We start from the raw sequence: 23,412 nt of genomic DNA on the forward strand, positions 1-23,412 counted from the left end.
GGAGGAGAGGGAGAGATTGGAAGTTGTAACTAAAGCAAAACTCTGTCCCCTTTGGCTTTAGTTCAGAGCCATCTGGAAAGGCGCACCGAGGTCCACAGGACACTCCCAGTCTTTGCCTCAGGAGTAGGGTGACATTGGCCGCGACTCCGCAAGTCTGGCCAGGACTGCAGGGTTCGAAAAGTCAAGCTTCCCGGGGTGCCCCACGGAGGTGGGAACGAGGTGGCACCGCCCCCTCCCGGACGCGCGTCGAGCGCCCTCTGTCACCCTACGCTGCCCAGCTGGAGACCCAGAGATGAGCAGGCCTGCCCAGGTGCGCCGGGGGTTGGGCTGGAGCCCGGAAGGTGCGCCGCCCCGCCCCGGGCATGTCTCCTCGACCTACCCTCGCGTGAAAGTGAAAGTGTCGGGGCCAGCGGAGGTAGAGGATTGGGGGGCGGGGCCGCCGCGGACCCTGGAGCGGGCGCCGGGCACCGGAGGGGCCATGGATGGGCTCGGCCGCCGCCTCCGAGCCAGCCTGAGACTGAAGCGCGGCCGTGGGGGTTAGTGCCGGGCAGGGGCGCCGGGGCAGTGCGGAAGCCGGGGGCAAGGACTGGATGCTGACAGGGGTGGAGAGCCAGGGGAGGGGGGCACTGAGGGTGGGGATCGGGAACAGTTTGAGGGGGATTCAGAAGGGCTGGAGACGGGGCGCAGGTACAGAGAGAAAATGGCCAGGTGGGGGCGGGGCGGGGCGGGGCGGGGTCGGAGGTCAGTGGGGTGGTGAGGTCTAAGGGAGTAAGGGGGAGGCAGCGGATCCGGATCCGAGGAAACCGTTGTGGGGCCTCGGGGCCACGTGTCCTTCCAACCAGGAAGCTTGTGGTGCAACCGCAGCGGTGTCCTCCTGGGAGACGCCGCCTTACCCCCAAGTCTGCCTGCTGCTCCGCCCTACCTCGTAACTCTGGACCCTGCTGTGGTCTTGTCGCTGTTCCTAAGAGCTGATGCAAGCCCCTGCCCCACAAATAGCTACCAACCACAGAAATCACCTCCACCCAGGGGCAGTGAGGTCAGAGTGTGGCCCCCGGGCAGACCTGCTGGTAGAGCCTGGCTCAGCTACTTCCTTAAAATGTGCGATCTTGATAAATCACACTTATCCAATTCCCCAACCCCTCATCAGAGAAATGGGGGATAATTCTTCCTGTCCAGTGTTGTGGGGATTATATTTAAAGTCAATATTAATTTCTTTTCTTCCTCCTTAGTAGGAGGACTGGACTGTTGCAGGAAGGCAATTAGGAATTCATTCATTCAACAAGCATTCATTGCTGCTTACCACTAACCAGCCCTATGGCTGAGTGGCCATAACCCCTAGATACTTTGCCCAGAGATCCTGCATTCTGCGGGAGATAAGAGCAGATTAAAAAGTGAAGAGGTGCCCTTTCCAGACAGCCCACCCCTTCCAACTTTGGCAAGTCAAGAGGAGGAGTGAGCCCCCCTCCAAACCATAGATCTGGGATGCCCCAGGGGGTGAAAGTCAATGCTCCCTGCTCTGAACTGAAGCAACCTCTGAGTCATCTGGTTTTTGTCCTGTTCCCCTTTCTTCTGCGAATCTCCTCCCCCACTCCTCCTCCAACACTTGTTCTCCATAAAAACAGGTCCCTAGTGTCTGGTCATTCCACTTCCATCAAAGGGGAAAGATCAGAGACCACTGGGTTCCTGGGTTCTGGAATGACTGTAAGTGACTGGAGCAGAATGCAGGTTGGAGCTGCTGTACTCTCTTCCTAGGGGCTCACTGGTCAGGTCTTTTCTGTCCTCCCCTGATCCTCAGAAGTCTGTGTGAATGGATAAGGTCTGTTCCCACAGCCCAGACAAAACAATCCAGTTGTCCTCACCCACCCCAGCACCAACACAAGGCTGATGAGGGCACCTGTAGGAGCTTCCTGGAAGTGGAGGAATTGTAAGACCAGCTCCCAGTATTACCTGTCCTGTGGTCTGGCACGTCTCAGGCCAGGAGAGTGTGCCCTTTTCACCCCATCTTCTATACTGTCTTCTACCTTCCTGGGGATATTACACCCCCTCTTTTGCCTTTTGGCCTCAGGACAGTTCTGTGGTAGGAGGGTGAGATAAGTGTATGTGTGTATAACATCCTGGTGGGGGTGGTGGTGGCAGTGGTCCTAGGTTGAAAAGAGGCAAGCTGGGAGGAAAGGCCAGCTGTCCAAATCAAGGTCCCAGAAAGTCCCCTCACCTATATTCCAGACAGTTCTGAGATGTCTGAAGTGACTGTGGGAGGGGCTCCCTAGTGGAAGAACAAGTGTAACCAGACTCCTGGCTTACCTAGGAAGGGTGGCTCCCTCCTCAACTAAAAACTCAGGATAACAATTCCTTTCTAGGGCACTGGGGACTAAAAGAGATGATTATATAAAACATACGGGTTTGATGGATATTAGTTTTCTCTCCTGTTGTAACCCCCTGTGAAAGAGGGGAGAACACATTCTTTTTCTGGATTTCTTGGCTTCGGCCCTCAAGTTTCTTTACTTCTTCTATCAAGGAGTTTTGCGGCTGTCTTGGCTCTCCTGATAAAGCAAGAGGAAATGGGCTAAAAATGAAGCCCAAAGGATTTAGAGAAAGAGCTAGTTTCCTAAGGTTCTGGAAGGACCAGTTAGAAGATTCTGGTTCTCAAAGACCTCTGTGGAATGTTTTGTGTGTCATGCTTCCAGAAGGCAGGGCATCTCATAATCCCCCACCCTCACTAACCAAAAAAACCAAACCCATTGCCAGCGATTCAATTCTGACCCATAGCGACCCTAAGGACAGAGTGGAACTGTCCCCTTAGGGTTTCCAGGGAGCACGTGGTGGATTCGAACTGCCAGCCTCTTGGTTAGCAGCCATAGCTCTTAACCACTCCACCACCAGGGTTTCCCCGCCCTCACTAAGTCCTGAATTACTCTGTGCCTCAGTTTCCCCATCTGTGTCGGAAAGATGCTTATTGCTCAGACAGGTGGTGAGGATTAGGCAGCAAGTCTGAAGGTTGGGAGTAAGGCATGGTGATGGCTGTGGTGACAACTCCAAGTGTCCCCGTTCACCCTTTTCCCCCATTACAGCATTTATAACATTATTTACTGTGATTGGGGCTTCCTCCTAGGAGTCCTGGCTGGGACACTAAAAGACCCACACTGAGTCTTAGTTTTTACTAGTCCCACAAAAACTGGTCTGGTGGTCTTAGGAGCACGTTAGCGATCTCCCCTCCTCCAGTAAATACCTCCCTCCCTTCCAACAAAAAACCAAACCCATTGCCTTGAAGTCAATTCTGACTCGCGGTGATCCCATGTGTTATAGAGTAGAACTGTACTCCATAGTGTTTTCTTGGCTATAAACTTTACAGAACCAGACTGCCAGGACTTTCTTCCATGGTGCTGCTGGGTGGGTTTGCACTGCCAACCTTTAGGTTAGTAGTCCAGTGCAAACCACTTGTACCACCAGAGACCTCCTCCTCCCAGAGGACTGCTAATTCTTTGAGGGAGCGGCAGACACTGGAACCAACCAATTTAACCCCTGCCTTCTCCTTGAGGCAGCTTCCTAGGAAAAGCCCTTATCTCCTACCTCAGGCATTTACTCATTCAAGGGCTTATATGAGAGTCCTAGGTGAGGTATTGCCATTCTCTCCAGACACAGCTGAGGACTGGCTCCCAACTGAACCCCAGGGGCCATGCTCTGCTTTCAGCTGACCCAACAGGGAAAAGGCTGAGCAGGAGTAGGGGTGGAGATGGAGATCACCTGGATGGTTTCCATAGCCACTGGGTGACCCTCAGGCTGCTAAAATACAATAGTTCCCACTCAGGGCCAGGGAGAATCTCTTGAGTCAGTGCTTCCTATTAGGGAAAACGGATCCTTTGCTGGAGCCCTGGAACAGTTCCCAGTGTGGAAACTCTCTGTCTTAGTCTAGGAAGTGCTGCAGGGGGTGAGAGATACTTTGTTGTAGAAATTCCTGAAATATCAGTAACTCTCCAGCTCAGAGGTGGACTTTGCTCTAGCTCCCACCACTAGGAGAGGAGACTTTTAGATCTGTATTGATTTATAGGACTCCCTTCTCTCACTGGAACAATGTATCCATTTAGATAATTATTGGGCCAAGCCTATTTATCTTAATCAGGGGCAGGCAGCTGGCATCCTGCAGGGAGCCTCTGGTCATGTGGGCGGGGTTGCAGCCTCGAAGTCCTGGAAGTTCCAGAGAGCAGCAAGTGGCCTTGCATGGGGATTTTCAGTTGCTATTGACTGTGTTAGAGACCTCGTGGTGCAGTGGTTAAGAGCTTGGCTGCTAACCAAAAGGTCGGGTGTTCGAATCCACCAGCTGCTTCTTGGAAACCCTATTGGGCAGTTCTACTCTGTCCTACAGGGTCGCTATGAGTCTGAATCGACTCGATGGCAATGGGGTGTTTTTTTGGTTGGATACATTGAGAAGTGAAAGGTCAGGAAGTTACGGGGGTATAAGATCCTTGCCCTGGGACCTGCCCTGTTCCACTCTCCACAGTCCAATGCTATCTGCTATGGAGCATTCTTCTCTATCCCGAGCTTGTAAATAAACCATTACACAACCTGGAGACAGGAATTCAGAACGCTTAGGTTTTTTTTTAGGGTCGCTATGAGTCGGAATCGACTTAACAGCAACGGTTTTTTTTTTTTTTTTTTTTTAGCCCAGAAGCAGCTGGGCCTTGGAGGTGTTTGCTCATGACCTTTTCTCTCACCACACCCTGAGGCTTTTGGGAGGAGCTGAGGTCTGAGCTGCTGTGCCAGGATGCTGCCTCTGTTGGTGCTGGGCGTCCTGCTGCCTTCCTGGGCCCTGTCACATCCTCCTCACTCAGCCATTGGGTACACAGCATGGAAGCTGCTCTCCTCTATTTGGAAGGCAGTTTGTGGCTCAGCATGGCAGAATTGTGGTTGGCGACGGAAGCGGGATCCCCTTTCTCAGACTTTCTGTAGCCAGGCTGTGTTGGAGGAAAGGGAGGCACTCCATGCCCCTCAGGCCCTGGAAGATGGAAGGACAAGTGGTAGGCCGGGCTCTCAGGCTCTTCCGCAACCGGCTGCCCCGGCTCCGAGCAGGTCTGGACTGGAGAGCCCACTTCCTTTTTTCCAGGGTGACCTTCTTAGAGGGGCTGTGTTTCTTCCTTGAAATGCTCCTTTCTCCTCTTGCTTTTATATCTCTACTTCCACATGGCCCCCCATGTGACCGGGCTGGGAGGTTTCCTCTGTTGGTTTTAGAGCCAGCCATGCCCTCTGTAGGGGTTGTGGGGTCACAGTCACATGGCCCTGTTGTGATTTATTTATTACATATCTACTCAGGACATGCTGTGTTTCAGGCACTGGGCTAGGACCTGGGCAACCCGCAGGTAGGCAGACTTGCTGCGGTACCTTGGAGCATAGGGCCACCCATGTGGCCTCCCCAGTACATGTCCTCGGTTTCCAAGTCAGTGGTTTCTTTCCACCTCTGGGTGCCCAGTGGTTTCAAGTCTCCAAGGCAGGTTTGGAAACTGCCCAGCTGGGTCTGATCCTGTTCTGCGACCTGAGATGCTGTGTGCCGGGCAGCCAGGTTCCAGGTGCCTCAGGGCTGGCAAGGCAGCAGAAGGTGCCTGGCTTCTCACAGACTTCACCTCAGGCGTGGACAGATGAGATACTGATTGGGCCCTGTTATCTTGTCTCGGTTTTAGAATCTTCCCAGGACAATACAGGGGAAGCTGTAAAGGAACTGGAAAGGGCCCAGGAGCTCCCTCCACCCAAGCCCTTTGGAGGACAGCACTTCTTTGAGTACCTTCTTGTGGTTTCTCTCAAACAAAAGCGTTCCGGGGGTGATTATGAGCCTACAATCACCTACCAGTTTCCCAAGGTAAGGACTCATGGCAAGAGGCAGGTGTGTGAGAGGGGAGACAGAGGATTGGGTGATGTGAATGGCGGTGGTGGGGGTACCATTTCCCTCTCCCCATCCTGCCAGTGCTGAGCCTGGAGCTGCCCTGAGCTGCTGCCCTCTATTTCCTTCTTAGCCCGGCCTTGTTTTCTGTTATCGCCCATAGAATCTAGGTCTGACTGCTTTGTGAGGAGCTGATTGAGTGAGGCACCCAGCACTGCCTCAGCTTGTTCCCTAGCCGGGAAACTGGGGTAGCTCTTTAGTCCCTTCTGGGACCTCCCAGTTCTTTCAAATTCAGTCTTCAGTCACCCTTCTCTGGAGAGAAGCTTACCTCCTGCCAGACCTTGATGAGGATCCCCTGCCTGGGATGGGTGGGGCAGGCACAGCTGGTAGGAAGGCCCAGCACTCTGGTCACAGCCCAAGCATCAGGCTCCTGCTTGTCTGATCTGCGCTGGGTGAGGGGTTGGGGACAGTGCATCCCCGTTCCTGACTGGGTTGATCTTTGGCATACTGAAATTCCTGTGGACTTGGCCAGGGAGGGGCTGTCTCAATTTTGGGGGCATTCTGGCCAGACCCAAAATGAAGTCCTGGTGCAGAGTGACAGGTGAAGGGACCCTTTGGGCCCCATCCCAGAGGGAAAGCTTAGAGCCTAGAAGAAGCTTCCAGCCCTCAAACCTCTCCTCCCCTCAACTCCACAATCCACTTACCTCTTTTTCTTCTCCTTATAGCGGGAGAACCTGCTACGGGGCCAACAGGAGGAGGAGGAACGGCTGCTCAGTGCCATCCCCTTGTTCTGCTTCCCAGATGGGAATGAGTGGGCACCTCTCACTGAGTATCCCAGGTCAGCCTTGGGACAGGGGAGTCTGGGATTGTGGAGACTGTGAGTAATGCTAGAGCCATGTGGCCCCTGTGCACCCGTCACCCCTGTGGGGGAGGGGGGGACTGGGGTTGACTCATTTATAAAACGTCTTGCCTGGGGTCTCTCAAGGCCAAGGGTATAAGCCATCTCCTTCCAGAGGAGTCATCTCCTTCCAGAGGAAGATGAGGTCCTTTCACTTGTCCTAGGAGACATCCTGACTGCTCTCTCTCCTTCTACTGTTTTGCTCTGCCATGGGCAGAAGCTGGACTCAGCTGAAGACCTCTAAGGAGGCAATATAGCAATGTCCCTTACAGCATGAGTCCTGGGATTTGGTTCCCTGAGTTAGAATTTTGGCCCAACCACTTACAAGTTGAGCGACCTTGGGTAACAAATGCCCGCTCAGAGCCTCAATCCCTTTATCTTTTAACTGGGGACAATAATTGTACCTACCTCATAGGGTGGTTTTGATTGAGAATTAAATGAGATGATATGCTTAGAGCTTGGCCCCCCAGTAAGGACTTCTACTGCCTTGATTCAGTAGCAGCTCTCTGCCCTTCTCCCCACCCCCTCACCACCCCTCTGATGCTGGCCACCTTTCTGCTTTATAATCCAGTGGGCAAATGCAAACCAAGCCTTATTTGCTCTTTCCCAGGGAGACATTCTCCTTCGTTCTGACCAACGTGGACGGGAGCAGGAAGATTGGATACTGCAGGCGCGTCTTGGTCTGTGCAGCTCAGAACTGCCCCCTCCTCTCTGCAAACTGCTCATCTCCACAGCTGGCCTTGCTCAAGCCTCAGCTGCAAAAACCAAGGGTGGTTTAGAGAGAGCAAAGCCCAGCGCCTGCAGCCATGTTGGTGTCCATTGTGTACCCCTGCAAGAACGAGGCATAGTGCCCCTTCCCACCTCTCCAGGGAGCTTTGCTAGTCATGCCTGGTCTTTGCTCTCCCCAGCTGTCAACAGCCTCTCTCATTGTGGGGGGCTGCAACCTGTACCTCTCTCTGCCCTCTCTGTCCAGGTTGAGTGGCCTTGGCTCCTGGGCCTCCCAGAACATAGGCTAAGATTTGGACAACTCGGTTCAATTCTTCAGTCTCAGGAGGATTCTCCAAGTCACCTCCACAACGCGTTCCTCCTAGCCATTTCCTCATCTAAAACACACTTTCCCCCTCTCTGAGCTGACCCCAGGTGGTAATGGCACTGCAGGCAGCATTGCTTGCCTGTGAGCTCCCAGCCCCATCAAGGCCATCTTCCTTTGGCCTTGGTGGTCACTCTGGCCTCTCTACTGCCTGTCCATGAGCAGGACCTCTGCACAGCCAGGCCTTTCTCCCTGTGGCCCACCATTCACCATAAATTCCCTGCACTCCATCCATTGTCCTTGAGCCCCTCCAGCCCCAGCTGGGGAAGCCACAGCATTGAAGGCACCTCTCTGCCCTCCCCAGCCTGCTGGCCGCGGCCCTCGCCTTCCCAAAGTGTACTGCATCCTCAGCTGCATCGGCTGCTTCGGCTTGTTCTCCAAGGTAGGGTGGACAGGATTCCTCGGGGCCCGTTAGTGCTGTTCCCCTTCCAGGCTCAGCCTGGCTCCCCGCCTCTGACTGTGCCCTCTGAGCCCTTAGGGGAGCTTCTCCCCCACAGCTGGACTCAGCATTGAGGCCCACTTGGGGAAACTGAGGCAGAGAGGGGCTTGGGCTTGATTGCTTTTAGGGAAAAAATGGGAACTGAAACCAGGGGGGGCGTTTGACCTGAAGAGAGAGCCATTTTCCCCATTGTAGGAGGTAAGAAGGGAATTGAAGCAGGACAATGGGAGGAGCCCCAGGCCAGGAGTCTTCTGTCTGGAGTTTAATTTCCCCCTCTGTGAAATGGATATAATAACCCCTCACCCTCATACCTCACAGGCTAGTGTTAGGTTCAAATAAGGAGATATATGAGAAGTTATACAATGCAGAGCACCAAATTAATATGAAGAGAATTATTATAGAATAAGGGTCCCAAGCAGAGGTGTATCTACAGGCAATAGCACCAATGGCAAGCACTGAAAAAGCGCCCCTTCTGGGGCGTAGGGAGGGTAATCAGCACGTAGGGGAAATCTTTAAATTGCATGCCTCCACAATTCAGGTGAGTACACAGGGTTTTAGGAGCAATCTCTAAGTTGCGCCTCCCCCTCCCCTCAGTTTCAAGATGAACAGATAGATATTGATAGTGGAGACTTGTCAGCGAGCGAACACCGTCCACTTCTTGTCTGGCTGCCTCACGTGCCTTTCATGTTTGTGGCACCTTGGAATATCATTCCTTGCCTTGTCTGGTGCCCCCTTGAATTTGTGCCCAGGGGGAAACTGCCCCTCTCCCCCTATGCCTCTGTTTCTGCCATACTTGAGGAAGGACGTTGGGCAGAACCGGGTTAATAGAAACTGCTCAGTAGCGCCCCCCCTTCAGTGGTGCCCAGGGCATGTGCCATACCTTAGATATGACTCTGGCCCTCCCAAGATCCCCTCTGACTAGTTGAGGGGTAGAAGAGAAGTTGAGGTTCCCAGGACTTCTGCTGGAGCTAATACGAGTGTCAGTATACTTGAGTTAGGATGAAAGAGAATTTCCTCCAATAGGATGGGGCAAGTCTTGGTGGCCACAAAAGGGCTTCCGTACACTCTGTACCCTTGGAGGAGGGGGATGGATACTCTGTCAGCCTTTGCTTAGGGGGAGTGTTCATCTGTGCTGTGATCTGAGGGATGGAAGTTGAACCGACCCTGGGAGTCTCCAATGAAAGTTGGAGGACAGAGTGACACCCAAAAGGCTTAGACTTCTAGGCCCCACTTCAACCAGTACAAATGAACACGGTCCCATCAAGGGTGGTAAGAAGGGAGGGACGCGGATTGGTGGAGAGAGGGAAAGAAGGCTAGGCAAAAGCAGGTCTTACGTAGGAGATAAACAGCAGATTATTTGGCTTGAGACCAGTTTCTGCTAGGGAGGGAGAGAACCAGTTGGTGGAGAAGCCTCAAGAATTGATGAGGATTAGCTGGACCAGCACGGGAGCTTCACTGTGCCAGATCCCTCATCATGGGACATGTCGGATCTCTGCCCCCGACCCGGTGCACCTCTTTGAGCTATGTCTCTTGTGGCCCTTTTCTGTGCAGATCCTGGATGAAGTGGAGAAGCGGCATCAGATCTCCACGGCGGTCATCTACCCGTTCATGCAGGGCCTCCGAGAGGCGGCCTTCCCTGCTCCTGGGAAGACTGTCACCCTCAAGAGCTTCATCCCTGACTCAGGCACTGAGGTGGGTTAGCAAGACAGGGGGGACCCTCCATGGCTAGAGAGAGCAGGCCTCTGTGGCACTTCTTCCCACTGTTCTTACATTCACCAGGTTAATATACAGAGAAACTGAGGCAGGCAGGACTGGACTTGCTTAGAATGACTGGCAGAGCTGAAAACCAAACCCAGATTTTCTGATCCTCCCAACTTGGTGTCCACACGGACCTAGTTACTGTTCAAGCCACCAAGATTCCTATTTATAATAAAGCTATCACGGAAGTTGAGACCTATGATGCCAGAAAATACTTTGTCCCCAGACTTCAAACTGCTACTTACTCTTCCACCCACCTTATTCTCTTGTCTCTGTCTTATACCTTCTAGTGTTCATGTCTATTTCTCATCACCCATCCCCATGCCCTGAGTTCCACCCATTCCATGTGGGGATGCTATTGTTTTAAGGCCACTTAGCCCAGACTCCTGGTATTCTAGATAAGTTTGTGTGCCCTTCTGAGTCTTGGTTTCCTCATATAAAAATAAGAGGAGGGACTAGATTTTTTTCATTCACTTAGAAAATAAGTATTGAATACTTATTATGTGCTATCCTCTCCCACCCCCTCCCAAAAAAAAAAAAACCCTGTTGCCATTGAGTTGATTCCAACTCATAGTGACCCTATAGGACAGAGTAGAACTGCCCCATAGGGTTTCCAAGGAGTAGCTGGTAGATTCAAACTGCTGACCTTTTGGTTAGTAGCTGAGCTCTTAACCGATGTGCCTCCAGGGCCAAGCACTATACTATTTTCTGGGTATAAAGAGGTGAACAAAATGAACATGGCCTTTGACCTCATTTAAAGTCCATTTAAATTACAAATTGTGTAATTGTGATGAAAAAAGAAAATAGGGTAGTACATGAGAAAATAGTGGGGAAACACATGTGCTTTTAGGTGGCCAAAAAGTCCTCTGAGACCTGAATGAGAATGAGACTGAAGGGAGAAGAGAAATCCCAGGGACAGAAAGAAGCCAACATGGCCGAGGCATAGTGAGGGAGGTGGGGTGTGCTCAGTAGGACCAGAGAGGGAGACAGGACCTTGTAGCCATGCTAAGGATTAAATCGATGTTATCCTTAGAGCAGAGGGAATCCCATCAACAGATTTTTGCAGGGAGACAGTAGCAGGTTCATTCCCATGAGGGAGAATGGAGTAGAGGCCAGCAAGACCCAGGTTCTGGGGTCTGTGTGACTGTGCAGTGTGACCCTTCCTCTCTGGTTTCCCCACAGTTCATCTCCCTGACACGGCCCCTGGATTCCCACCTAGAGCACGTGGACTTCAGTTCTCTGTTACAGTGTCTCAGTTTTGAGCAGATTCTGCAGATCTTTGCCTCTGCGGTGTTTGAGAGAAGAATCATTTTCCTGGCAGAAGGCCTCAGGTAGGCCCAGCCACTGAATGGCTCCCCTGAACTGCTCCCCTGAGCTGGCCGGCAGCCCTGGGCTCAAGGGAACACCAGACGGTTCTCAGAGGAGATCAGGCTGTAGGACCCTTGTGCTCACTGCCCTTCCAGCTCCTTGACCTGCATATTAAGCCTAGAGAAACAGCTGCTGTAGCTCTCCGGCTCCTGCCTCCAGACTTGATTGCTGCCCAGGCCTGAAGAAGGCTCTTGATTTAGCTCTGAGAGGAGCATTAAGTTTTCCTGGGACAGCCCAGGTGGGGACCATTTCGGGTGGATGCAGATCTGATTCTGCCTTTGAAAAGCTGTGGGAGGCAAGGAGGGTGGAGGACAGAGCAGGAAGGCGTATAATGGTATGGAGGTTAAGCCATCATCCTAATGACAAACATATTTCATCTATCCATGTATTCACTCATTCAGCAAACATTTATGGCATGTCAGCTGTTTGCCAGGTGTCCAGCCTCAGGAAGATAAATACAAATAATATAGCCCTTGACTTTAAGGAAATACAGAATTAATGTAATAGTTGAAAGCATAGAGTTTAAAATTAACAGAAGCTTCAAACCCTATTCCTCCACTTTTAGCTGTGTGGTTCTTCTTAGGTTAATTTCGTAACTTCTGGAAGTCGTGGCCTCCTCATCTATAAAACGGAAATAACGATTGTACTATCTCTTAAGGTTGTGAGGATTAAATGAAACCAGCTGCTGTGGCGTCGATTCCCACTCTTGGTAATGCAGGTGTGTCAGAGCAGAACTGGGCTCCATAGGGTTTTCAATGGCTGATTTTTGGGGAACTGGATCACCAGGCCTTTCTTCCAGGGTACCTCTGGGTGAACTCAAACCTCCAACTTTTTCGTTAGAGGTTAACCGTTCGCACCACTCAGTGACTCTGAGGATTAAATAAGCGTGCACATCAGGTCCTAACACGCTGCTGGGCACACAGAGGCTAGCAGCTTAGTAATACATTGTTAATAATATGTTCATAGTTCAGTGACTCTCTGTGTGTAGCCAAAGCAGGGTACTGTCAGAACGTGGTCTCCATCTCTGAGGTGCTTCAACTGTGAAAGAGACACAGTGAGGCATGTGACAGAATAAAAAAAAAATTTTTTTTTAAGAAGGAAAAAAAAAATCATAAAGCAGTAGGGGTCAGGCCTTCTATCGATACCTGTAGGAGAGAGCTACGGATATTGGGCTCACGATCCTCGTTCTACGTTTTAGGGAAGAAGAAGAAAAAAACGTATATTAGAGACTCAAACAACAGAGGTCAGTGGGTTGGCTGAATGTCATGGGTTTCAGAGGAAAGGAAGCTTGGGCAGGGAATGGGACTTGTGAATTGAAAACTGTGTAAAAATCAGAGTGATAACCAAATAGGAACTGGTCATAGGCTCACCCTTGAGGGAAGTGGCATAATCTTTTGCTTTAGAAATACCTCATCCGCGCCCAGCCCTGTACAGAAATGAGAAGTTTCTCTTGTGGCTGGGGCTGGGATTCTGGGCCTTCCAGGAAGTGCAGGTGACTTCACTTGTTAGGTAATTCGGGCTTGGGCAAAAGCTGGCAGGGCTTAAATACCAGGCACGAACATTCCCTGGAGAGATCCCTCACTACCCAGTTCCTTCCCACGCTGTTTTGCTATCTCTGAAGCTTGGGCAGGGAGGGAACTTCCAGTCAGACTGGGCCTTGGCTAGACTGTCAGAGACTCAATGTTTCTAACTCAGGAAGTGCTAGCTTGATACCAGGAATTGAAACAAGGTTTCCGCGTCTATGTTTTTATTGGGCTTGGCTTGGGGGCAATTTGGCTGAAGAAATGAAGAGCCATGAAAGCTAATGGAGAATAAAGAAGACAGAGAGTGGGGTTGTGTGTGGGGTGGACTGGGACTGGGTTGTGACTTTGGCAGTAATAACATGGGAATGCTTCATTGGAGCCACCTCTGTGGGACTTTCCACGTAGGAACTGCTATGCAGAGCTTCCAGGAACCTAGGAATTTCCCAAGCTAACTCAGGCACCAACCTGGTCATTTTAGGTCACTATGAGTTGGAATCGACTCCATGACAACTGGTACTGGTAGAGTAGCCAGAGGGAGCCATCTATACATAAAGGATGTATAGACTTAAGGAAAAAAGGTCTTGCTATGCCCCCAAGGCACACCATATGCACTTCCTTCACACTGTAGTATAATGGTTGGTTTCCATGTTTGTGTCCATCTTTACATTCTGAGTTCCTTGACAGCAGAGACAGTGTCTTGTTCTTCCTAGCAGCTGTATCCTTAACACAGTCCTGAGCACACAGAGGCTCAATCAGTTATCTGTTGGAATGAAGACATCTCTCCTTCCTTTGCCTCTTTAGAGCCTCTGGTGGTAAAGTGGTTAAAAGCTTGGCTGCTAACCAAAAGGTCGGCAGTTCCGATCCACCAGCTGTTCCTTGGAAACCCTATGGGGTGGTTCTACTCTATCCTATAGGTTGCTATGAGTCGGAATCAGCTTGACAGCAACAGGTTCGGCTTTTTTTGTTTGCTTTTGTTTTTGCCCAGTAGAGAGTTGAGAAAACTAACCGGGAGGATAAGGGTCAAGTAGAGGCCCATCCTTGATTAGTGGAGCCTCAGCCTCTCCTGGTTTCTGCCCCTCCAGCAACAAGTCATCACCCGCTCTCGGATTTGCTTTTGTGTATCTAAACAGGCAGACATGTAGCAGCTGCTGTGCTGTGGGCAGCAGGCTCTGTAGGGGGATGGGGTGCAGGCACAGGGAGACTCCTCGCAGTGGCTCTGCTGGGTGCTGGGGGCCCCTGACTCTCGTTCCCTGTGCTCTGTCCCCAGCACCCTCTCCCAGTGCATCCACGCCACTGCTGCGCTGCTCTACCCCTTCAGCTGGGCGCACACCTACATCCCTGTCGTCCCCGAGAGCCTTCTGGCCACCGTCTGCAGCCCCACCCCATTCATGGTTGGAGTGCAAATGCGGTTTCAGCAGGAGGTTATGGACAGCCCCATGGAAGAGGTATGCAGCAAGGGTCAATGATTCAGAGCCAGGCAGACCTGGATTTGAATCCCAGCTCTGCTACTAACAGCTGTGTGATTCTGGTCAAGTCACTTAACCTCTCTAGGTCTTAGCCTCCTTGTTTGTGAAATAGGGATAACTGTTCAGTTCATAGGGATTCGGGGGAAATAACCTCTGTAAAGCCCCTAGCCCAGTGCTTGACACATAGTTGGTGCTAAGTGTTTGCTCCTCTCTCTTGAATGATTTCCCTTTGGGCTTAAGAAAGAGCACACAGTTTATTGTGAGGTCATCAGACTGACCTATACCCAGCAGGTTCCATGAGCAGTCCCTGGGGTGTGCCCTCTCCCATCTGAATGGGTCATCACAGCTGGTTTATACAACACACACCTCACTGGAGTTCCTTCAGGTGTCTTGGAAGAGAGCTGATGGCTTCGTCCTACAAACTGTCTTGGTTGATGTCTAATCTTGAAAATACAAATTTTTATAGCAAAAGCCATCTTGCTGATTAGCCCAGCTGCTCAGAGCTCAGTTGGCTAATAAGGACATGGGTCCAAATCCCCTTTGAGTCCATTAGCTTCTTGTTTATTGACTGTAGGCTCTGCCCCAGATATAGCAGAGGGCTCTGTTGTAAAAATGGGCATTAATAGCATAAATGTATCCCCAGTGTTTAAAAAGGAAACCCCAGTGGCATAGTGGTTAAGAGCTATGGCAGCTAACCAAGAGTTCGGCAGTTCGAATCCACCAGGTGCTTCTTGGAAACCTATAGGGCAGTTCTACTCTGTCCTGTAGGGTTGCTATGAGTTGGAATCGACAGCAACGGGTTTGGTTTAGTAATGTTTAAAAACAACTCAAAACATGTGCTGTGCTTTGAGTTGTGGGTAGGAAGAGGTCAGTAGGACCTTCAAAGGATAGCGTATTACTATATCCTTAGCCAGAGGAGCTACTTCGGTATGTCTATACTGGCTAACGGTTGACTTACTCTGTTCAGACAGAGCACCTACCAAGGGAAAAGGAGGGTCTAGAAGTAGATACTAAAATGGTATGGTCTTCCCCATTTTACTTAAAGAGAAAACTGAGGCCCAGAGAACTTACTTGACTTCTCTGAGGCCACACAATCAGTAATGGAACCTAGCACAGATAAACCCGAAACCCCTCTAATAAAGCAGCAATTCCATTTCCCAGGAGTATTGCTGGGAAGTAAAGAAGAAGGCTGTTTTCCTTCCTTGTTCCCCTGGCCCTCCCGCCCTTCTCAGAACTGCTTAGTACACATGCCCTTTGAACCTGCCTTAGTCTTGTGACTAAGTGGGACACAGTAGTAGCCCCGTGTTTAGCAATAAGACTTAAAAATGTCCCAACTAGGAAGTTATGAAACTTCCTGACTCTGCAGCTACAGCTCCTCAGAAGCTGCAGCTATTCCCCCGACTGCCAGGTGGAGAGACACCTGAAGGCCAGTGGGACCCCCGCTCTTCAGGAGTTCTGGCCTATTTTATTCCTCAGCAACTGCTTTGTGAATAAGCAAGGGATAGGAAAGGGGGAGGGACATAAGGTGAGGATGGGTGTTGGGGAGATTCTCTGACTCCCCACAGAAGCTCTCTGGAAGGGATTTCTCCACAGATGGTAGTGTACTCCAATATGGGAAAGCTCTGTGGGAACAATCTCACACAAAAAATTCTTTACATGTACTCTTTCCTCAAATGTCCCAAATGAACAGTCTTTCCTTCATGAAGCCTGGGCCTACGTATACGTGTGGTTTCAGGCCTGGACTAGTTCAATGTTTCTCCCCTGATGACGGATAATTACAGTGCCTGCTCTGTCTTTTGGCATATTTCCAGTCACTCTCTTTCACTTAGAAGCGAGAATGGAGGGATCATTCACTTGATTGTCAAGACCAAGGGTCACAAACCAAAAAAGCCTAGAGGGGCCTAGCAGGCATTTAAGTGACCAACACAGCCTTTGGGGGGTTGTGGTAAATTGGGGAGCCTGTGCCCTGCTTGAAGGCTGCTACTCAGTTCCATCTGAATACCGTCCTTAAGAGAGGTGGACCACTGTTATTAGAGCTCCTGATTTTTCAGGAGAAGCCAGAAATCCAAATGTTACATTAAATTATCCCATTTTAATATTGGAAATTACTTCAATTATTTAGAAATACTGTATGGATCAATGAAAGAGATCTGTAAGTTGGAATCAGTTAGCAGGCTGCCTATTTGTAACCACTGGTGTGGAGTTAAGGCCCTTCAGGCTGTGCTGGAGCTAGTAGTATTAGTACTCAGGTACCCCAAACTCCAGCCCTGTGCTCACCTGCAGCCTATAGACAAGTGGTCTCTTCACATCCTTTCTTTCCTCCTCCTGTTGACCCTGGGCCATTTCCTCTCTTCCTGAGTTTCCTGCTACAAGGCTGAAAGCTCTGAGGGTTTTTTTTTTTTTTTAGATAGTGCTCCAGGCAATTGTACATAAAGCCGTTGCAAGCATTAAAGGGTCCTTCACAGTGGTTAAGAGCTTGGCTGCTAACCAAAAGGCCGGCATTTGAAGCCACTAGCTGCTCCTTGGAAACTGTATGGGGCAGTTCTACTCTGTCCTATAGGGATGATATGAGTCAGAATCAACTCGCCAGCATTGTTTTTTTTTTTTTTTTCTCGTTTGTTTGAGTTGATCAGAGGGCAGGGAGTTGAAGGCTGTGAGGAGAGGAATGTAGTTCCTGGGACAGCACAATCTAGGCTTGAAACTGGTTCTGCTCTTTGTTAGCAAAACTTCTCTGAGTCTGTTTTCTCACCTGCAAACTGGGGGTAGTACCTGTCTCACAGGACTATTGGAGGGTTAAATGAGATCATATCTGTAAAGCACTTATCGTGTGTGCCATGTACTAAATGCCCCATATATGGAAATAATGACTGTGATCCATGTTTACTAAGGCAGTGACTGGCTATGGTTTCCCCATATTGCATTCCCCTTCTACCTTGGCTCTCTTCCTAACACTCCTTTCCTAGCTTCTGAGTTTTAGGGAGGGAATTGAGGTTTCCAAAGAGGGGAATGTGAGGGAAAGTGGCAGAAAGGAAATGGGAATTGAAGATGCTGATTTTGTCATTACCTGGGCTGAAAAGTACAGCCACAGATATGCAGATGGTAAGTCCTTCTGAGGTCTATGACAAAAGGGGAAGAGATAAAGCTATTCTGTGTTGATTTCAGGTCCTGCTGGTCAATCTTTGTGAAGGAACCTTTTTAATGTCGGTAAGTGTCTGGGTTCCATCCCATGCAGGCCCACCACCAACTCGATCACTCTAGCTTCATCCATATTCCATTTATTTCAATGGATATTAAGTGCTTTATTGAGCTAGAATCTGCACTAATTAGACTTCCCTTCTCTCAGGGAGCTCACAGATAGACAAGGACACAGACACCTTCACTATAAGGCAATCATTGTTAGTAACTTCAGAGCGAAGGATATAAACCAAGTACCATTAGGCATCAAGAGAAGAGAATCTTGCTAATGTTTGGAGACAAGCTGAAGACCAAGAAACAGCTTCTGTTGTTTCTCTCCTATGTGACAGATTCTTGGGGGTGGGGTGAGGTAGAGAATTCATGCCCTTATCAGGCCAGCCTCCTTTGCTCCACACTTCCTCCTGTATTGCTTAACCTCTGAGCTAACCCTGTCCTCTCTTAGGTTGGTGATGAAAAAGACATTTTACCACCCAAACTTCAGGATGACATCTTAGACTCTCTTGGTCAGAAGACCGAAGAGTTACAGAGTAAGTCCTATGCCCCTCTTATTTGCTTTTCTCCAGGGAGCTCAAGGGCATGACTCCCAACCATTCCCTTCCAGAACTAAGATCAACTTTTACAGCAGAGCCTTGGGCCAGCCCCAGAGGCCTAGATCCGAAGGGAAGTCAGAATATGAGATTTTATTCTTCCTAAGCAATGGTAGTCTCTCCCTTCAATCAGTCAGTGGGAATTATAAACCCACCCACCCATTTCCCCAGGAATTTTCAGCTTACAATGAAAGCCGTAATTGGAGCTGAGAGTTTGAGTAATTTCCTCCTTCTACTACCCTCTGACATGGCCTCTATATGTCCCCTACAGCTTCAGAACAAATCAATGAACATGTTTCAGGCCCGTTTGTGCAGTTCTTTGTCAAGACGGTGGGCCACTATGCTTCCTATATCAAGCGGGAGGCAAATGGGCATGGCTCCTTCCAAGAACGGTCATTCTATAAGGCTCTGACCTCCAAGGCCAGCCGCCGATTCGTGAAGAAGTTTGTGAAGACACAGCTCTTCTCCCTGTTCATCCAAGAAGCTGAAAACAGCAAGAAACCTCCTGCAGGTACACAGTCTAAGCCCAGAGAGGGTCACCACCTCCAGGTTGTTGTTGTTAGGTGCCATCGAGTCAGTTCCGACTCATGGCGACCCCATGTACAACAGAACGAAACACTGCCCGGTTGCTATGCTTGAGCCCATGGTTGCAGCCACTGTGTTGATCGATCTCATTGAGGGTCTTCCTCTTTTTCGCTGTCTACTTTACCAAGCATGATTTCCTTCTCTAGGGAATGATCCCTCCTGGCAACATGTCCAAAGTATGTGAGATGTAGTCTTGCCATCCTTGCTTCTAAGGAGGATTCTGGTTGTACTTCTTCCAAGGCAGATTTTTTTGTTCTTTTGGCAGTCCATGGTATATTCAATATTCTTCTCCAACACCAAAATTCAAAGGCATCAATTCTTCTTTGGTCTTCCTTATTCATCGTCCAGCTTTCACATGCATAGGAGGCAACTGAAAAAACACTATGGCTTGGGTCAGGCGCATCTTAGTCTTCAAGGTGACATCTTTGCTTTTCAACACTTTAAAGAGGTCTTTTGCAGCAGATTTGCCCAATGCAGTGCGTCCTTTGATTTCTTTACCATTGCTTCCATGGATGTTGATTGTGGATCCAAGTAAAATGAAATCCTTGACAACTTCAATCTTTTCTCCGTTTATCATGATGTTGCTCATTGGTCCAGTTGTGAGGATTTTTGTTTTCTTTATGTTGAGGTGTAATCCATACTGAAGGCTGTGGTCTTTGATCTTCATTAGTAAGTGCTTCAAGTCCTCTTCACTTTCAGCAAGGAAGGCTGTGTCATCTGCATAATACAGATTGTTAACGAGTCTTCCTCCAATCCTGATGCCCCGTTCTTCTTCATAGAGTCCAGCTTCTCCAATTATTTGCTCAGCATACAGGTTGAACAGGTATGGTGAAAGGATACAACCCTGATTCATGCCTTTCCTGACTTTAAACCACGCAGTATCCCCTTGTTCAGTTCGAATGACTGCCTCTTGATCCATGTGAGCACAATTAAGTGTTCTGGTATTCCCATTCTTCACAATGTTATCCATAATTTATGATCCACACAGTCAAATGCCTTTGCATAGTCAGTAAAATACAGATAAACATTTTTCCGATATTCTCTGCTTTCAGCCAGGATCCATCTGACATCAACAATGATATTCCTGGTTCCACGTCCTTTTCTGAATCCAGCTTGAATTTTTGAAAGTTCCCTGTCAATATATTGCTGCAGCCACTTTTGAATGATCTTCAGCAAAATTTTACTTTCGTGTGGTGTTGATGATATTGTATGATAATTTCTGCATTCAGTGAGATCACCTTTCTTGGGAATAGGCATACATACAGATCTCTTCCAGTCGGTTGGCCAGGTAGTCTTCCAGATTTCTCGGCATAAATGAGTACTTCCAGCGCTGCATCCATTTTTTGAAACATTTCAGTTGGCATTCTGTCAATTCCTGGAGACTTGTTTTTCGCCACAATACTTTCAGTGCAGCTTGGACTTTTCCTTCAGTACCATTGGTTCCTGCTCACACGGTATCTCCCGAAGTGGTTGAATGTTGACTAATGTTGTTGGTATAGTAACTCTGTATATTCTTTCCATCTTCTTTTCATGCTTCCTGAGTCATCTAATATTTTCCCCATAGAATCCTTCAATATTGCAACTCAAGGCTTTCTTCAGTTCTTTCAGCTTGAGAAATGCAGTGCATGTTCTTTCCTTTTGGTTTTCCATCTCTAGGTCTTTACACATGTCATTATATAATACTTTACTTTGTCTTCTTGAGCCGCTCTTTGAAATCTTCTGTTCAACTCTTTTACTTCATCATTTCTTCCTTTCACTTTAGCTATTTGACGTTCACGAATAAGTTTCAAAGTCTCTTCTGACATCCATTTTGGCCTTTCTTTCCTGTCTTTTTAATGACCTCATGCCTTCTTCATTACGATGTCTTTGATGTCATTCCACAATTCCTCTGGTCTTCAGTCATTAGTGTTCAATGCATCAAATCTATTCTTGAGATGGTCTCTAAATTCAGGTGGGATATACTCAAGGTTGTTCTTTGGCTCTTGTGGACTTGTTCTAATTTTCTTCAGTTTCAGTTTGAACTTGCATATGAGCAATTGGTCTGTTCCACAGTCAGCCCCTGGCCTTGTTCTGACTGATATTGAGCTTTTCCATTTTCTCTTCTCACAGATGTAGTTGATTTGATTCCTGTGTATTCGATCTGGCAAGGTCATGTGTATAGTTGATGTTTACACTGGTGGAAAAAAAAGTCGTTGATCTTGCAAAATTCTATTATGCGATCTCCGGCATCATTTCTATCACCAAGGCCGTATTTTCCAACTACCAGTCCTTCTGTTTCCAACTTTCGCATTCCAATCTCCAGTAACTATCAATGTGTCCTGATTGCATATTTGATCAATTTCAGACTGCATAAATTGGTAAAAATCTTCAATTTCTTCATCTTTGGCCTTAGTGGTTGGTGTGTAAATTTGAATAGTAGTCATATTACCAGCCTTCCTTGCAGGCATATAGATATTATCCTATCACTGACCACATTGTACTTCAGGATAGATCTTGAAATGTTCTTTTTGACGATGAATGGAACGCCATTCCTCTTCAACTTTTCATTCCTGGCGTAGTAGACCATATAATTGTGTGATTCAAAATGGCCAATACCAGTCCATTTCAGCTCACTAATGCCTTGGGTATCAATGTTTATGCATTCCATTTTTGACACTTCCAATTTTCCTAAATTCATACTTCATACATTCCAGGTTCCAATTATTAATGGATGTTTGCAGCTGTTTGTTCTCATTTTGAGTCATGCCACTTCAGCAAATGAAGGTCCCAAAAGCTTGATTCCGTCCACATCATTAAGGCTGACTCACTTTGAGGAGGCAGTTCTTCCCCAGTTGTCTTTTGAGAGCCGTCCAACCTGAGGGGCTCATCATCTGGCACGCTATCAATGTTCTGCTGGTATTCATAAGGTTTTCACTAGTTAAATCTTTTCAGAAGTAGACCGCTGGGTCCTTCTTCCTAGTCTTAGTCTGGAAGCTCAGCTCACAAGCCCCCACACTATGACAAACTGACAGACACATGGGGGGGTCCTTCAGGTTAGGTGCAACTGTATGAAGGATGAAGAGGAGGGGAGGAGGGAGTATTTCCCTCTAGGGGCCCACAGAATAGCTGTAATTGTATCAGTGGGATTGGAAGGAAATACCATGAAACCTAAGAAAATGCTTAGGGGGCTGACATTTTGTAGAAGGTGCTATATTCTGCAGCCACCTGGACTGTATTATTTCCTCTTTGTTTTAATCTGGAGCTAATTCCTGTTAATTATCCTTTGTTTGAGGGCCCCTTTTTGGGGGCCAAATTGAATACCTTGGCTCTCCAGACACCTGTGTAGGTGTGGGAATCCTGGCAGGGATGGGAGTGTGTGTGTTTGTGTGGGGTGGAATTAGAAAGAGAGTATTTCTGACCCTCATGCCTGAGCTCATCATAGTCTGGCAGATTAGCTGATTCTAAAACCTGTATCTGAACCCACAGGCTATTTCCAGCGGAAAATACTTGAATATGAGGAACAAAAGAAACAGAAGAAACCAGGGAAAAGGTTGTGAAATAAGAACTGTGGTGAACAGGTGTGAAGAGACCTACAGGCCATTTCTGGACTCGGGCCCCTGCTAGCATGGCAGGCTCAGTGATGCTCTCCACCCCAGTGTCCACAGCCTCCGAGTCCTGGTAACCAGGTCTTGCTTCAAGCTGGTGTCAGAGTTTGGGATCCCTGGAATTAACTTTCTCAGGACTTTGGAGGGCTCTGGCCCCTGTGCTTACAGAGCTGGACTGAAAGCTGCGTTTTTTGCAGAGGTGACACAGCAAGGAGACAGTAGTACAGATGTTATAGAGGCTTGGTTAGAAGTTGTTGCAACTGGCCTCTCCCAGGAACCACTAGTACAAAACCCTCAAGCAGAGAAAGCAGTTGTGGCCCCAAGGCTCAGCTCTTCAATACGAAAATGGTCTGTGGACATGTGAGAATGAGAATAAAGATGAAAACCTTCTTGCTATTTGTGTGCATCTATGGCTTCCACTATGGGAGGAGAATAGAAGAACAAGGCAATAGATGTGAGGATAAACTGGACTAAAAGCAGAGGACCTGGTTTTGGTGGTCCTGTACCCTGGGGCTGTGTTTGCAGTGGTAGAATTACAGGGCTCAGGAGTTCTTCCTCTTCTAATAGGAGGGGCAGAAGGTATGGGTGAGAGCAATAGCACTGGAGGACAGGGCAGATGAACCTTGGTTCAACTCAGGTGTGTTCTTCAGAATCCTGGGAGGAGAGGCTGCTAGCGACAGGGAAGTGACTGCTGTCCAGGAGCAACTTGAGGGTAGGAATTTCAGGCAAGAGAAGTAAAGAGCACTATATCCCTTCCATAAACAGGCCTACTTGTCTATCACTTCATTTGGATTTGTCTTTTACCTCCAGTTGTACACATTTAGGGTTCCAAGAAGCCCACTTTAGCTCTTTAGCTAAAAGTGACAGGATCTCTGCATTAACATTTTTTTCCCTTTAAGAAAAGAGATCACAATCGTAAGGGTCCAAGGGGTTTAGTGGTCACCTGCTCCATCCTCCTTCTCTACCTCTACTGACAGCTTCTGTTTAAACACTGCAGGAGATGGGAAACTTATTTAGAAGTGTCTTTCAAAAATTCTACCTTTTTTACATATG

The 23,412-nt window shown here is 48.7% G+C and overlaps 1 protein-coding gene across 2 annotated transcripts; it reads left to right on the top strand.

Moving 5' to 3' along the window:
• Positions 1 to 316: 316 nt before the first annotated feature.
• On the top strand, positions 317 to 22,755 carry DENND2D (DENN domain containing 2D). 2 transcript variants are annotated; one of them, XM_049880092.1, is made up of 12 exons: positions 317 to 536; positions 5,670 to 5,845; positions 6,592 to 6,704; positions 7,375 to 7,444; positions 8,159 to 8,236; positions 9,845 to 9,985; positions 11,234 to 11,382; positions 14,210 to 14,387; positions 17,571 to 17,612; positions 18,046 to 18,130; positions 18,462 to 18,701; positions 22,241 to 22,755. In XM_049880092.1, exons 1-12 carry the CDS (start codon positions 479 to 481, stop codon positions 22,309 to 22,311), a joined length of 1,401 nt encoding a protein of 466 aa, XP_049736049.1. In that variant the 5' UTR covers positions 317 to 478; the 3' UTR covers positions 22,312 to 22,755. The 2 variants fall into 2 exon arrangements, with proteins under 2 accessions (XP_049736049.1, XP_049736048.1); XM_049880091.1 differs by lacking the exon at positions 317 to 536 and adding an exon at positions 4,738 to 5,064.
• Positions 22,756 to 23,412: the final 657 nt, after the last annotated feature.

Source organism: Elephas maximus, chromosome 3 (assembly GCF_024166365.1).
Source record: "Elephas maximus indicus isolate mEleMax1 chromosome 3, mEleMax1 primary haplotype, whole genome shotgun sequence".
NCBI lineage: Eukaryota > Metazoa > Chordata > Mammalia > Proboscidea > Elephantidae > Elephas > Elephas maximus.

Bases quoted from the DNA above. Each gene is read 5' to 3' on its own strand.
- DENND2D (XM_049880091.1), top strand. From the start codon at position 4,977: ATGCCCCTCAGGCCCTGGAAGATGGAAGGACAAGTGGTAGGCCGGGCT. The intron at 8,237-9,844 runs GTAGGGTGGACA...TTTTCTGTGCAG, and splicing joins GCTTCGGCTTGTTCTCCAAG to ATCCTGGATGAAGTGGAGAA. The intron at 9,986-11,233 runs GTGGGTTAGCAA...GTTTCCCCACAG, and splicing joins TCCCTGACTCAGGCACTGAG to TTCATCTCCCTGACACGGCC.